Genomic DNA, 13,503 nt, shown 5'->3' with positions numbered 1-13,503 from the left:
ACTTGCGGAAAAGTTTTCCCGGGGCTAATTTGTTATCCCTCAACAAAATATTGTGCATTCTGTATAAACTCCATGAAAAGTTTTCAGGAAAGTTCTATGGGCCATTTGTTTAATATTGGTAAAACCGCACACACTTAGATTTGCTGTCTACTGGGAGCCAGCAGTTACTCCCAAATGGTTTCGGGAAAACCCTTCCACAAGTTGTCCGGGGAAAGTTTTGATAAGGTGCCTAAAGCGAAAGTACATGTAGTAGTGTCGGCCGATTTTCTACCTTCCGCCCAGGTAGCAGTTAATAAGCAGAAAATTCTTTTTAGACTTCAAGAAGTCTCTTGAATTCCGCAGAATTCTCTGCTGTAATAGAATATACAGCAAGGCAAGTTCTCAAACAGTGTCACAAGAACATAATCTACCTGGCAAGTAGATACTACTGCAAACAAAATATAAATTGATACCTCATCATGCATTACCTCTAATCCCATCTAATATAATTTCTATTATTTTTATCTTGTTACGTCACTTTATTTCAGATGTCCAGTCGGCTACTACTGCGAGGTAGGCTCAGCGACCCCAACACGCTGTCGCAACGGCACCTACAACAATGAGACAGGTCAAGGGTCATGCCTGGAGTGTCCGGCCGGCTACTTCTGCGACAGCACGGAGGAGCCGGTGGTGCAGTACAACGAGACTAACGTCTGCCCAACGGGATACTACTGCCCTCCGGGAACACGCTACGCAACTGAGTACCCATGCCCGATTGGGACATTCAATAACGTAACCGGTAAGGCTGTGGTGTTGAGATTGTGGTGATTAGAAGGAAGCAGGTGGCAGTGGGAAATCTTGGGAAGTTAGTGGGGTGTGGGGTGAGAGGGTAAGGGTGTGTTCCTCAATGCCCACCCCCCCCCTCCCCCCCAAAGAAATTTTGTATTCCAATGGCTGCCTATAAGATGGAATCAAAATCATTCATGGCCAAATTTGATATATGTTTTTGAGAAATTAGCTACATGTATTAAGACTGTGGGAGTCTCGTTGTTTTTGAATGCTGGGCTCTGTTTTGGGCCCTGTCTTTAGGCACTTTTTTGGGGGCACTGCTTTGGGTTCTGTTTAGTGCACTGTATTTGGCCCTGTTACGGCTAAATGAAAACACAGCTCACACAAACAGGTAAACCCTTGGAAAGAGATGAAAAGAGAGAAAAGTGTTAAGCACTCTGACAAATTAAGAGATGAATAATGAATCGGGTGACAAAGGAGGTGGGAGTAGATGGAAGGGGCTGGTTTAACCACAAGAGGTTGCAAACAAAAGGGACAAAATCAAAGGTGGGCAGAGGGAGAAAAGGTAGTTTATTGGTGAATGAGACAGTTTTAAAAGGGGATATTCGTTGACTTCACAGGTCGTCAGGTGGAGAGTCAATGCATTGGATGTCTAGGAGGATTCTACTGTCCAGAGACTGGTATGTCGTATCCCGTAGACCAGTGTGCGGCTGGGTACTACTGCCGAGAGTATGCAAGAACGTCGACCCCTGAGCAAGGTAAAGATTTCTTTCACTTGCACAAGAAATACAGTGTAATGTTGCCGCTTAGTGTACAGGCCAAGAATTACACGAAGGTCACCAAGGTCATGGACACTGTTGCCCTGGTCTTGGCCTTGATGCCCCTCCAAAACTTTTCTATAGACTTTCACCACAAGAAACAGTTACAGGTGTTCATGTCAGTCACCATACAGAACATTTTCTCTAGATTCTGATTTTTAAACGTTATTTGGAACATTGTTAATGAATTGATAGGAGTCTAGGAAGTATTTAAGGCGATAAACGATGGTTGCTTTCCTAGCTCCTGACCAAGGTATTCTTTCATACCACTTTATAAGAAGAAAGATAACACAGTGGTGTACCATATATTCATGGGCAGGATAAAGTAGTCTCATGTGCAACAGTTAATTTTCAAGAGAAATTTCCAAATTTTAGGTTGTTGTCAGAGCCAGTCACATATTTTACAAATCTTTATTGACCATTTTTTGCATTTATACCATAGGTCATTTTGGTTGGTAAGCAGTTTGCAATAGCTAATTCTACTTTTTTGTTAGTGTGTTTTTTAATTTTTTTTAAAATAGGGGAACAAGCTGACATGTGTCTTCACTGACACTACTGTGAATTGGGGACAGACAACCCCACTCCCTGTCTGAATTTTAAACTTTGTTTCGAGAACATTGTCAATCTTCAAGATGAATGTCTAAGTCACACTTTAACAAATTGACTCAAAGTTTAGGATGTTTCCAAAGCCAGTCACACATTTAACAAATTTGTATTAATTTTTAATGTTTCGCTGAAACAGGTGAAGAAGCTGACATGTGTCCTCACGGTCATTACTGTGAAGTGGGGACAGACAACCCCACTCCCTGTCCGAAGGGAACCTTCAGCGATGAGTTCATGTTGGAGATGGAGGCTCAGTGTGAACTGTGTCCTGCCGGAGAATACTGCGCTGAGGTTGGGAAGAACGTCACAAGCGGACTGTGTGAACAGGGGTAAGATCAATAGCTGGGTTGTGTCGGGATTGCACAGTGAACAAGGGTGAGGTAGATTGGTTGAATGGGTTGAATGGGTTGGAGCAATGTCGCTTGTGGGGTATATGAGCAGGGTTAAGATAGTTAAGTTGGAAAGGTGGGCTGAGACGGGCAGATAAGGCAGGGGGTAGTGTGAACAGGGGTGAATTTGAAAGTTGGGTAGGGCTGGGAAAGTGTGAACAGGGGTGAATTTGAAAGTTGGGTAGGGCTGGGAAAGTGTGAACAGGGGTGAATTTGAAAGTTGGGTAGGGCTGGGAAAGTGTGAACAGGGGTGAATTTGAAAGTTGGGTAGGGCTGGGAAAGTGTGAACAGGGGTGAATTTGAAAGTTGGGTAGGGCTGGGAAAGTGTGAACAGGGGTGAATTTGAAAGTTGGGTAGGGCTGGGAAAGTGTGAACAGGGGTGAATTTGATAGTTGGGTAGGGCTGGGAAAGTGTGAACAGGGGTGATTTGGATTGTTGGATGGGACTGGGGTTGTGTGAACAGGAGCATGAAGTTGGATAGTTTGATGAGGCTGGGGCAGTGTGAACAAGGGTGAGTTAAATTGTTGGATGAGGTTTGGACAGTGTGAACAGGGGTGAGTTAAATTGTTGGATGAAGTTTGGACAGTGTGAACAGGGGTGAGTTAGATTGTTGGATGGGGCTGGGGTTGTGTGAACAGGAGCATGGAGTTGGATAGTTTGATGAGGCTGGGGCAGTGTAAACAAGGGTGAGTTAAATTGTTGGATGAGGTTTGGACAGTGTGAACAGGGGTGAGTTAGATAATGTTGCTGGGCAATGGGCATTTGAACAGAGATAAAGATAAATAGCTGGATTGGATTGGATTGGGCTTGCACAATGTGCACAAGGGTGGGGTAGATTGGTGAAATAGGTTGGAGCAGTGTGAACATGGGTCTTGGTTTGACCCAGGATCAGTCATGTCAGTTGGCAATGTGAACAGTGTTTGTTGGAGCAGTGTGAACATGGGTCTTGGTTTGACCCAGGATCAGTCATGTCAGTTGGCAACGTGAACAGTGTTTTCCTAAATAGTTTGGCTAGAATAGAGATCAAAGACCAGGACAAAGTGTATTTCACAAAATATACAACAAACATTTCCTGTACTCAAAAGCAACTCTCAAAGCATACACAAATTATTGTGAAGTTTGTGTAGCTGCATAAAGAAAACTATTTGTAATATGAAACTTTTGCATGGTTTATTGTAGCTACTATTGTGAGCTTGGCTCGTCCGATCCACGAAACATCACATGCCCTGCTGGGAGCTACTGCATGACGGGCGTAGGTGTTCCAGAGCCCTGCCCCCTTGGCACCTATAGTGATATGGAGAACCGTTGGAACGTATCCCAGTGTGTTCCATGTGATGAGGGATGGTTCTGCAACCAAACAGGTAGGACTTTCAAAATATCGGCTTCTCATTACGTCTATGATTTGGGTTGTCGTTTTGCATGTTTTGTATTGAAGAAAAACCAAGAACTACATAATACAGTCAACCCTTTTTAAAGACCCTGGACACTATTGGTAATTGTAAAAGACCAGTCTTCTCACTTGCTGTATCCATAACATATGCATAAAATAATAAAACTGTGAAAGTTTGAGCTCAATCGGTCGTTGAAGTTGCGAGATAATAATGAAAGAAAAAAGCACCCTTGTCACACGAAGTTGTCACTTAATGAAATTATCATTCAGTTTCTTATTTTTTAATTTGTCCATACAATTGTACCTGCTTTAGTTGTTGACTAGTGCCATGTTCAGTGCCTTAGAGCATGTAAACATGATTATAAGGCACTGTATAAGTTTTTGGTTTATTATTATTATTACTATGAATTTCTCTTGCCCACAGGTTTGACTGCCCCAGTCGCCGAATGCGATCCAGGTTTCTACTGCCCAGAGGGACAGAGTGTTCCCAACCCTACGGAGTACCCCTGTCCAATCGGCCTTCATTGCCCCCAGGGTAGCTCCCTTCCTGTACCCTGTGAACCGGGAACTTTCTCCAACCTCACCCAGGTGTCCGTGTGCATGACATGCCCAGAGGGTTACTACTGTGTACCCTCGGAAGTTATCGAAGGTAACAAAGAGGTTTTTTTTAGCATTTTGTATTGGTAGATGAAGTGGGGGCTTATTTATGTTTAATCAACCCCTCCAAGAATTATTTTGTATTGTTTTTTTTTTCTTTATTTATACTGGGTAAAGATCAGCTCAGCATGAAAGCTGTGTTCCACTGAGGCCCAGTCAACCACTAAAAAACATACCCTTGCTTTATTATACAATATTACAAATACATGTATCACAAATATATTACAAATATACAAGAATCATGATTTAACTTTGGTCATTGGTTTGTTTTTCAAAGAAATGGTTGGTTTCAATAGAGCAAATTTTAAGAATTCTGATAATAAGAATCAATAGAATCAAAGAGTCATTCATCAGAACAAACTTATAAAATTATTTCTTGGACATTTGGGTGAACAAAACCTGAAAAAAAACATTTGAAAGTCAATTATATTACATTTTCTTGTGTTCCACGTATTAGTTTAGCATTTGGTTTATTTCAATATGTTAACAGTGAAAGCAACTTTTTCTTGTTTGCTAAAGTGATTATTGTTTCCCATCAACTTCTTGTACAGGTAACTCCACGTCTGGGTACAGCCTCTGCCCTCAGGGCTACTACTGCCTGGCCGGCACTGGTCTAAACTGGACCGCATGCCCTCCAGGGACGTACGGAGGTCGCAAAGGACTGCCAGACGAAGGAGAGTGTACCAGCTGTCCAGGTAAACATGGAAACAAATTAATTGGAAAAATGTGAACAACATTTTTCAAAAACCAGAAGTAACTAAAAAATAGTAAACTTGCGAGTACAACCATGTATTACATCTCTTTTGTCTGAAACGAGCCGATATGGTCGTGACTTTTCCAACAGTACACTCTACTCGTCTTCAGAAGAAGAACTGTTTGGAACCGTTCACCCTGCTCGTCTTCTGAAAATAAGAAGAGTAAACTATTTGAAATGTCTAGACCACACTAGCTCTTTTTAGAGCCAACACTCACGTCAAATAAATTTATCACATGGTTGTACCAACAAAGTTACTATTTTCTCTAGATGCTTCTTATTTTCCACGCCATGGAAAGCTTCACACACCACTTACTTTCAAAAATCCTTTCCCTTCTCAAGCTTACTCGTCTTTTTCTTCTCCTTGCAATCTTCAGGAGGGAGTTATTGCGATGGTGTCACCCTCATTCAACCCACCAATCTTTGCAGTCCGGGCCACTTCTGTACCTCAAGGGTAGATAGAGCCAACCCAACAGCTTTTATCAACGACTCCTGCTCCTATGATGGTTAGTATTTGGCTCAGGCGGCTCAAGACTAGGGCCCTGTTTGAATCTTCGGCTTTGGATTTGGATTTGGCTTCAGGCTCCGTCCTCTCGTCTGAAGCCTTGAGCACATAAGCAAAGGACGTGCAATTGTCAAAACAACTGTGGGGCCAAGCTAGCCTGAACCGAATCTGGAGCCGAAGCAGTGGTTTCAAAAAGGGCCTATGAGGTCGTTTCATTAAACTTCTTTTGAATATTTTGGAGCTCCTGCCGTCGATTTCACAAAACTCTTCCTAACTTAAGACTTATCTTAGGACTTAGGGTGAGTCCCAACCATGCACTGTAGCATGCAGACCTTACGATTAATCCTAAGTTCGGAAGAGTTACTCATCCTAACTCGAGGTACATGTAAGACGAGTCTTAAATCTTTGTAAAATCGACGGCTGGTAAATGAAGGTTATTGATCAAGAGTGGTCTGCAAAGTAATTGTTGGCAATAAAAGAAATAGTCGGTTTCTAAGAAAAATATTTAACTGTGGATTTTGAACCATTTTACGGTGCAAACATCATTTGAGCTTGGAGGCTAGGTTTGGGAATGTTTGGAAGGGAAAGGGGCAAGGAGGTAATAGGCTTCTCGGAAAGGTTATTCTCTCTCTGATCGTGGGAGGCCTTGCATCCAGGATTTAAGAATCAAAACAACGCTCTACTTTGGTTATTTTTCTCTCCTGACGTCAATTCTTCTTTCTCGTCATACAGGTGAGCACACTGGCTATGGTGATATCTGCCCCACTGGTCATTTTTGTCTGGAAGGATCCACTTATCCGGAGGGGTGCAATGCTGGGACTTACCAAGACGAGGAGGGGCAAGATTCTTGTAAAGAATGTCCAGCTGGATACTACTGCCTCGTGAACTCAACAACTTACCTGTGAGTTGAAAACAAAATTTGTTACCAATTTATTTATTTTTTCAATCCAAAGACAAAGTGACCGTATATTTGAGATTTTATTTTTCAGAACAAAACTTAAAAAAAAAAAAATATTTTGTAAGTAAAACTTTGTTTAACATGTTTAGTTTTCTGCAGTGAGACATTGTGCCCAGAGGTTCACTACTGGCCTTATGGCACAGTCTATAATATAGAATCCAATAGAATCCAAGTTTTGGGTTTGTTTTTTCAAACCTAAGAAGAACCCGCATTTTTGTTTTATTTTTAGAATAAAACTATTTAAAAAAATTCAATAAAAGAAATTTTCTTCAAAAAATAATTTTGTACAATTTTGTGTAATATTTTTTTCAGCGACACATTATGTCCAGAGGGTCACTACTGCCCTAATGGCACAGCCTACGACATAGAATTCCAGTGCCCACCTGGAACCTTCAATAATCTGACAGGTCAGTTTAAGTTTATTAAAATACTTCAGAGTTTTATTTTTCTTCATTTGTCGTCTCATTTCTAGAAGTTATTTAACTCTTTAGTGATTACCTGTTACCACAGCACCTAGCAAACCGTTGCACTTCGAGCATCGCTGAGTGACAGATATGGGCACTATTATTGTTATAAAAACAAACAAGACTCAAAAATTTCAAAATACGCGTGAAACGCTCAAAGCCTTTAACGCAATGGCGCCTGGATATACATATAAATACTTTATTTGTGCGAGATCCGTGTCTTTGAGCGAATTATAGTAATTGTAACTGAATGGTATTCTCCCTACAGGTGGCCATAATGAATCTGCTTGCGTCCCCTGTACCGCTGGGTCCTACTGCGCAGGGTACGGTAACACCAACCCAACAGATCAATGTGATCCTGGATGGTACTGCTACAGTGGATCGTACGAGGCACAACCATCAGATGCTTCACTTGGAGGCAGATGTGAAGCAGGTAGGGATAGGGTCCCTCAAGGGTCCCTTTTCAAGTCTCTTTGGCTAATGACTGATAATAGACACTAATAGACCCCCTTGCATATCGCGAAACGCTAAAGGGACTCTGAGGTCAGCGCACGCTTTCACTCACAAAGAACACCTACCGTCCAATGATTTGCCTCCTTTGACCCAAGTGAGGGCGCTTTTTGACTGTGTGACATCACGTGCAAGGGGGTCTGTGATACTCCAGCATACTAGTGCTTTATGTTTTTCTTTTGAAACACATGAATACTTACCAGGAGGCTTTTGACAAACATGTATGCATGGTTCCCCAATGTTCCATTCTTGGCCCATTAGTTGCTGGGACAATAAGCACATTGTTCTTTCCGATACTAAGACAATACGCACCTTTGTTCTTTCCAATATTAGACATCCCAGGTTAACTGGTTTTAACTGTGTTTAACTAGTTTATCAACTGGTTTCAACTAGTTCCAGTTTAACTAGGTTCAACTGGAATTTCGACCTGGGATGTATTTAGACAATTACATGTAGCACCTTTGTTCTTCCCTATATCAAGACAATAAGTACCTTTGTTCTTTCCGATATCAAGACAATAATGTCTTTGTTCTTTTTGATATTAAGACAATAAGTACCTTTGTTCTTGCTTTGACTTGTTGCAGGTAACTACTGCCCTCGAGGCTCATCATCACAGCAAACATGTGATCTCGGTAAATTCTGCGACGTTCCCGAGTTGTACGAACCAGCCGGAGACTGTTATGCGGGCTTCTATTGTACCCATGGGTCTATCACGGCCACTCCATCTGGAGTTGCAGGTAAGTGTCACAAGAGGGCGACATTTTGTATGTGCGAGTGATATGCCTGTAGATTGTTTCACAGGACTGGAAAGAAGTACTCAGTATACAGCACTTTCTTTCCCTGCCTTTCATCTCGGTGGACCCCAGTTTTAATGCTGCCTCAGGCCGAAGCCTTGCATGTGGATTGGGTTTGCGTGTGTTTTGCCCATTTGGGGTTTTCCTCCCACATCTAAAACTCATTTTTTCTTGTTTCCTATCCATCCTGTTATTGGCGCTGATTGTTCTGTTGGGTGTGTAATAAAGAAATAAAATGTTGGTGTACACAGGGGAAGTTACTTGATACAAACTTATTCATGTTTTCAATAAATGTGGTCTTTCTTTTTTTCTCTGAAGGGAACGAGTGCAGCGCCGGACATTTCTGCATCGTCGGAAGCAGCGCCGAGGATGATTGCCCCCCAGGGACATATCTTCCGTCCAAGAGGGCCAAGAACGAGTCCTACTGCTTGGAGTGTATCGGTGGTCAGTACTGCGGGGCGAGCGCACTGGCTTACCCACAGGGCAACTGTACTCAAGGTAAGCTGTTGTCGAGTTGTTACCTTGAAAGGAAATTAGAATTAGATCAAATTTTTTGAAACTTTTTTTCACCCTTTCTTTCTTCACACATTTTTTAAGAACAAGCAGTGTTCAATTTCATAAAGCTGCTTAAGCAGAAAACATTGCTTAAAATTTGTATGATAAGCAAAAAATGGCAGTCACCGTTAACATCATGATGGGGGCTCTCTGTGGTTTGGGTTTTCAGTCCCCACTGACTGTAGGGGTTGTCCGTAGGATCTTTCTCTGGGGTTTTCCTCCCACAACTAAATCTGAAACTTCCTTGTCTTCTCTCCATTAGGTTTTTGGCTAGTACTGTGACTATGTTTAATTTTTCTGAGAGTCCTTGGCTTCGCAACAAGATTGAAAAAAAAAAATGCATTCAAAGGGGAGGATCGTCTTTTTCTGTTTTGAAATTTGTAAGCATTTTTAGTTAAAATAAATTAATTCATTTGTAAACTTTCAGGTTTCTACTGCCCTGGCGGTCAAATCGTTGCGAGCCCCATCGAGTACCCTTGCCCACCGGGCTATTACTGTGAGGAAGGGGTAGACGATAAGGTGCCCTGCCCTGCCGGTACCTACCAGGACGAACCGGAACAGTGGACGTGCAAGACCTGCCCTGAGGGATTCTACTGTGATGACACCAATGGGCCGATTGTGAACTACACTTCTTATATATGCCCAGAAGGTAAGTAGGAAACCAAGTGCTGTTTGAATTGAAGAGAGCTGGGTGAATACATGTAGGTATCATATTGATGAAGTGTGGTGTATTTTCACTGCAAAATGCGCCCATTTTTTACACAGAGTTGTCCATATTGACCTTTCCTTAAAGTTACTATACAGTATTGGTGGGGAAAAAGAACCTCATTAATTTAAGTCTGAAAGCTTACTGATTATGAAGTTCATACTGGAATTTTCTGTGAAAAATTTCCTTCTGAAATGAAGCAATATTTAGAAAACTGTATCTGAAAACCTGAAAAAAAGACTCAACAACTGATTTCGGTTGTAACAATCAAAATTAAGGACAATGTGTTTACATGCTGAAGATTGTGCATGTTTTTTTACTATTTTCTCCTGACTCACAACAATGTATCAAGCCAAAATTCGGTTATTTCATGTAGTAAGGTTGAAAACATGAACACTGTCTGTGACTATTTTGTTAGCTCTAACAACCTGTATAACAGATTGTAATATATCTCTTTCATATGACGTCACAAGCTAAAACATCACCCTCACGTTTCTATAGTTTGGCCTGAGCAAATGGGGTACATGTCAGCCTGAATGTATGTTTAGTTTGAGAATTTTTTATCTCTGTAAAAAAATTATTCAAGCAAGAACTTTTTTTCTTCCAACCCAAACAGGTCACTACTGTCCGAACGGAACCACAGCCGCCACTGAGTTCACCTGTCCAATCGGTACCTTCAACAACGCCACCGGCCTGGCCAGCTCTGACCAATGCGCTCCGTGCCTGGGCGGCTACTACTGCGGCCAACCGGGCCTGACCTACCCTTACACCCTCTGTGCCGCCGGCTACTTCTGCCACATCAGGGCGGAGCGGGCCACACCTGATCAAGGGTCGGACGCAGGAGTGTGTACGGCGGGTCATTACTGTCCGGAGGGGACAACGGAACCGATGGTTTGTCCAAGAGGAACGTTCAGTAATGAAGAGACTCTGATGAACGTGACGGAATGTGAACCTTGTCTCGCAGGTAAGCTTTCATTTCAAATATTTAAGTACTTTAAAGTATTTTTTATTATTGCTCATAAAGTCAGGGCACAATTTCATAGAGCTGCTTAAGCACAAAATTTGCTTAAGCTCAACAAATCATTGCTTAGTAAAATTTGATTACCGGCCAAGACTCCACTCAATTGTAATGCAAGGTAAACAGCAGCTAAATACATTTACCAGTCACAAGCAAGAAAATGGCACGGAATTTCGGCCATTAACATGTGTAAAATAAGCAAGCTATTTTCGTGCTTAAGCAAATTTTATGCTTCAGCAGCTCTATGAAATTGGCCCCAGGTTAGTGGTGGCTCTGAGAAGAGCCAGTTGTCTGCTGGACATCAGTGTGTTCAGACCGTCTTCTGGTGAAATGACCGTCTTCTCCAGAAGACGGTAAGAGCACACTGAGCAGAAACATCGAGCAGAAACCCACTCTTCTCAGAGCCACCACAAAACACAAAAGAGATTTTCACATGGTGTCACAGCAAACCTTACTTACATGTACATTTTTCACGATGCATAGTCTTAAGTATTCTGCACTACCAACCATGCCTACATCCTTACAAAGGGTGTGGTGGCCGAGCGGATAAAAGCACCGAACTCAAGCTCTGGTGCTTCTGTTCAGCGGAGTGTGGGTTCGAATCCCTGTCGTGACACTTGTGTCCCTGAGCAAGACACTTAGCTATAATTGCTTCTCTCCACCCAGGGGTAAATGGGTACCTGTGAGGGCAGAGATGGTTCTTGTGATTGATTTAGCCGAGTAGCGCATATTAATGTTGCAGAGGCTGCATACTCCCCACCAGGGAGTTGAGATGGTTTAAGGAATGATTTAAGGTCACTTAAGGCCCAGTGACCAGGGGTAATAATGTAAAGCGCTTTGAGACGCCCTCCGGGTGTGAAAAGCGCTATATAAAAACGGGTTATTATTATTATTATTACAGACTGTAAAGGAGTTATCCCTGTTTCAGCTTCATGAGTAGGTGGTAATATGTCCCTGGTGACAGCTCATTGGGTGGACAGCCCAAATCACTTAAGTGTAGCCCTCACCTTGGAGTGGCTGTTTGGACCTGTGATGTTAGGCGATAACTTAAAAAAAAAATAGGATAGGATACTTTCTGGGACGATAGGTTGCAGCAGACTTACCGGGTAAAGCCATTGTTCTCAGAATGATGCGCATGTTCAGAACTACGTAAACAATGGAAATTTACCCGGTAAGTCTGCTGCCACCTAGCGTTGGAAAGTCTCCCATTGGAAAACGATTTAATAAACATCCTTCTGTCTTCCTTATGACCACAAACAGGCCAGTATTGCGATGAGGATGCCCTCCTGGCGCCCGCCGGTTTCTGCCTACCAGGTTACTACTGCGAGCAAGGCTCAGACAACCGACAACAATATGTCTGCCCGGCTGGTAGGTACTGCGGTAACGGGACGTCGGTACCAGAGCGCTGCCCTGCGGGTACGTACTCTAACGACACCATGCTGACGGCCGCTGAAGAGTGCAGAAATTGCACTGCCGGATGGTACTGCCAACAGACTGGTCTGACCGAGGAGGAAGGACTGTGTTTGGAGGGATATTATTGCCCCGAAGGTAAGCAGCATTCAAATTAATAATTAAGAACTCACTCTGCAGCAATGAAGTTAATAACGAGAAGTTCTCTCGATTCACTAAGTGAAAGTAGTTGTCCGGGCTGATTCCTCCCCTCCGCCCAGGTAGTATTTAATAAGCAGGACAGTTCTTTTAAGAACTGAGAAATCTTCCGATTCCAAACTACTATGTCACATGTACAATTTGTGACTGGTACCCTGCTCATTTCTGCTAAGCAGAACTTTCATGAGCAATAATGTCTACTTAATTGTAGCGTTATGAAATTGAGCCCAGGAGAGACCAAGAATGTTGAGTTTAAAAAAAGAATCTCTTCAAAGAACCAAACTTTTGAAGAGAGATTATAACAAGTTTTTTTTTCTTTTTTTTTTCTTCTGGCAATTCAATTCTTCGGAAAATACAAAAATTGTAAAAACAAGCAGAGGCTGTCCAGGGAAAGGCAAAAGTAAAAAAAGATGTGCCCTCCCACAAAGTTGCTACCACAAACCAACACTAATCCGATACATAATTTGATTGTTTGTTACCCCAGGCTCTAGTGTCAGCAATCCAGTAGAGTGTCCGACAGGTCTTCATTGTCCTGAGGGGTCACCTGATCCTAAGGCCTGTTCCTCAGGCTACTACACTGACCGAACAACACAGTATACCTGCAAGTTGTGTCCAAGAGGGTAGGTAGTTTAAAACTCTTGACAGACATGACAGTCCTATTCAACTTTTGTTGGATTTCAAAATTTTGTGCCCTTTAGAAAATCGGAAATAAGGTTAAATTCAACTAGTAACCAGGTAACTAAGCCAACACCATGATGAACAAGAACAAGCCCTTGTGCTCAACAACCTTTGTCCTTTGTGCTCAACAACATCTTCCTACTTTATTCAGTAGTACATTTATTTCAATGCTGTCATACAAAACAATAACACAATAGCGTACATTTATGTCAAAATTAAAACAAGCAATATAGTATGAGGTATGATTAGGTACACAATACTTAAAAAAATAAAAAAAATAAACAAGTAGTAATTTAAAGACAACATTTAGGTGTAAGGTTAAGCAAAA

At 42.2% G+C, this 13,503-nt stretch overlaps 1 protein-coding gene across 1 annotated transcript in view; it reads left to right on the top strand.

Annotated features, from left to right (window-relative positions):
* The window catches only part of LOC117301698, a 154,151-nt gene that overhangs the window by 70,175 nt on the left and 70,473 nt on the right, over nucleotides 1–13,503 (top strand). Inside the window, exons 68-83 of the mRNA XM_033785724.1 lie at nucleotides 528–778; nucleotides 1,389–1,526; nucleotides 2,329–2,518; nucleotides 3,758–3,939; nucleotides 4,393–4,617; nucleotides 5,177–5,320; nucleotides 5,757–5,885; nucleotides 6,617–6,785; nucleotides 7,155–7,249; nucleotides 7,575–7,739; nucleotides 8,401–8,553; nucleotides 8,929–9,108; nucleotides 9,593–9,814; nucleotides 10,488–10,835; nucleotides 12,150–12,437; nucleotides 12,982–13,117. Coding sequence (XP_033641615.1) covers nucleotides 528–778; nucleotides 1,389–1,526; nucleotides 2,329–2,518; nucleotides 3,758–3,939; nucleotides 4,393–4,617; nucleotides 5,177–5,320; nucleotides 5,757–5,885; nucleotides 6,617–6,785; nucleotides 7,155–7,249; nucleotides 7,575–7,739; nucleotides 8,401–8,553; nucleotides 8,929–9,108; nucleotides 9,593–9,814; nucleotides 10,488–10,835; nucleotides 12,150–12,437; nucleotides 12,982–13,117 — 3,015 coding nt within the window. The remainder of the gene's footprint in view (nucleotides 1–527; nucleotides 779–1,388; nucleotides 1,527–2,328; nucleotides 2,519–3,757; nucleotides 3,940–4,392; nucleotides 4,618–5,176; nucleotides 5,321–5,756; nucleotides 5,886–6,616; nucleotides 6,786–7,154; nucleotides 7,250–7,574; nucleotides 7,740–8,400; nucleotides 8,554–8,928; nucleotides 9,109–9,592; nucleotides 9,815–10,487; nucleotides 10,836–12,149; nucleotides 12,438–12,981; nucleotides 13,118–13,503) is intronic.

The sequence above is a fragment of the Asterias rubens genome, chromosome 17 (assembly GCF_902459465.1).
Source record: "Asterias rubens chromosome 17, eAstRub1.3, whole genome shotgun sequence".
Lineage (NCBI taxonomy): Eukaryota > Metazoa > Echinodermata > Asteroidea > Forcipulatida > Asteriidae > Asterias > Asterias rubens.
This window is presented reverse-complemented; position numbering and strand designations above follow the sequence as displayed.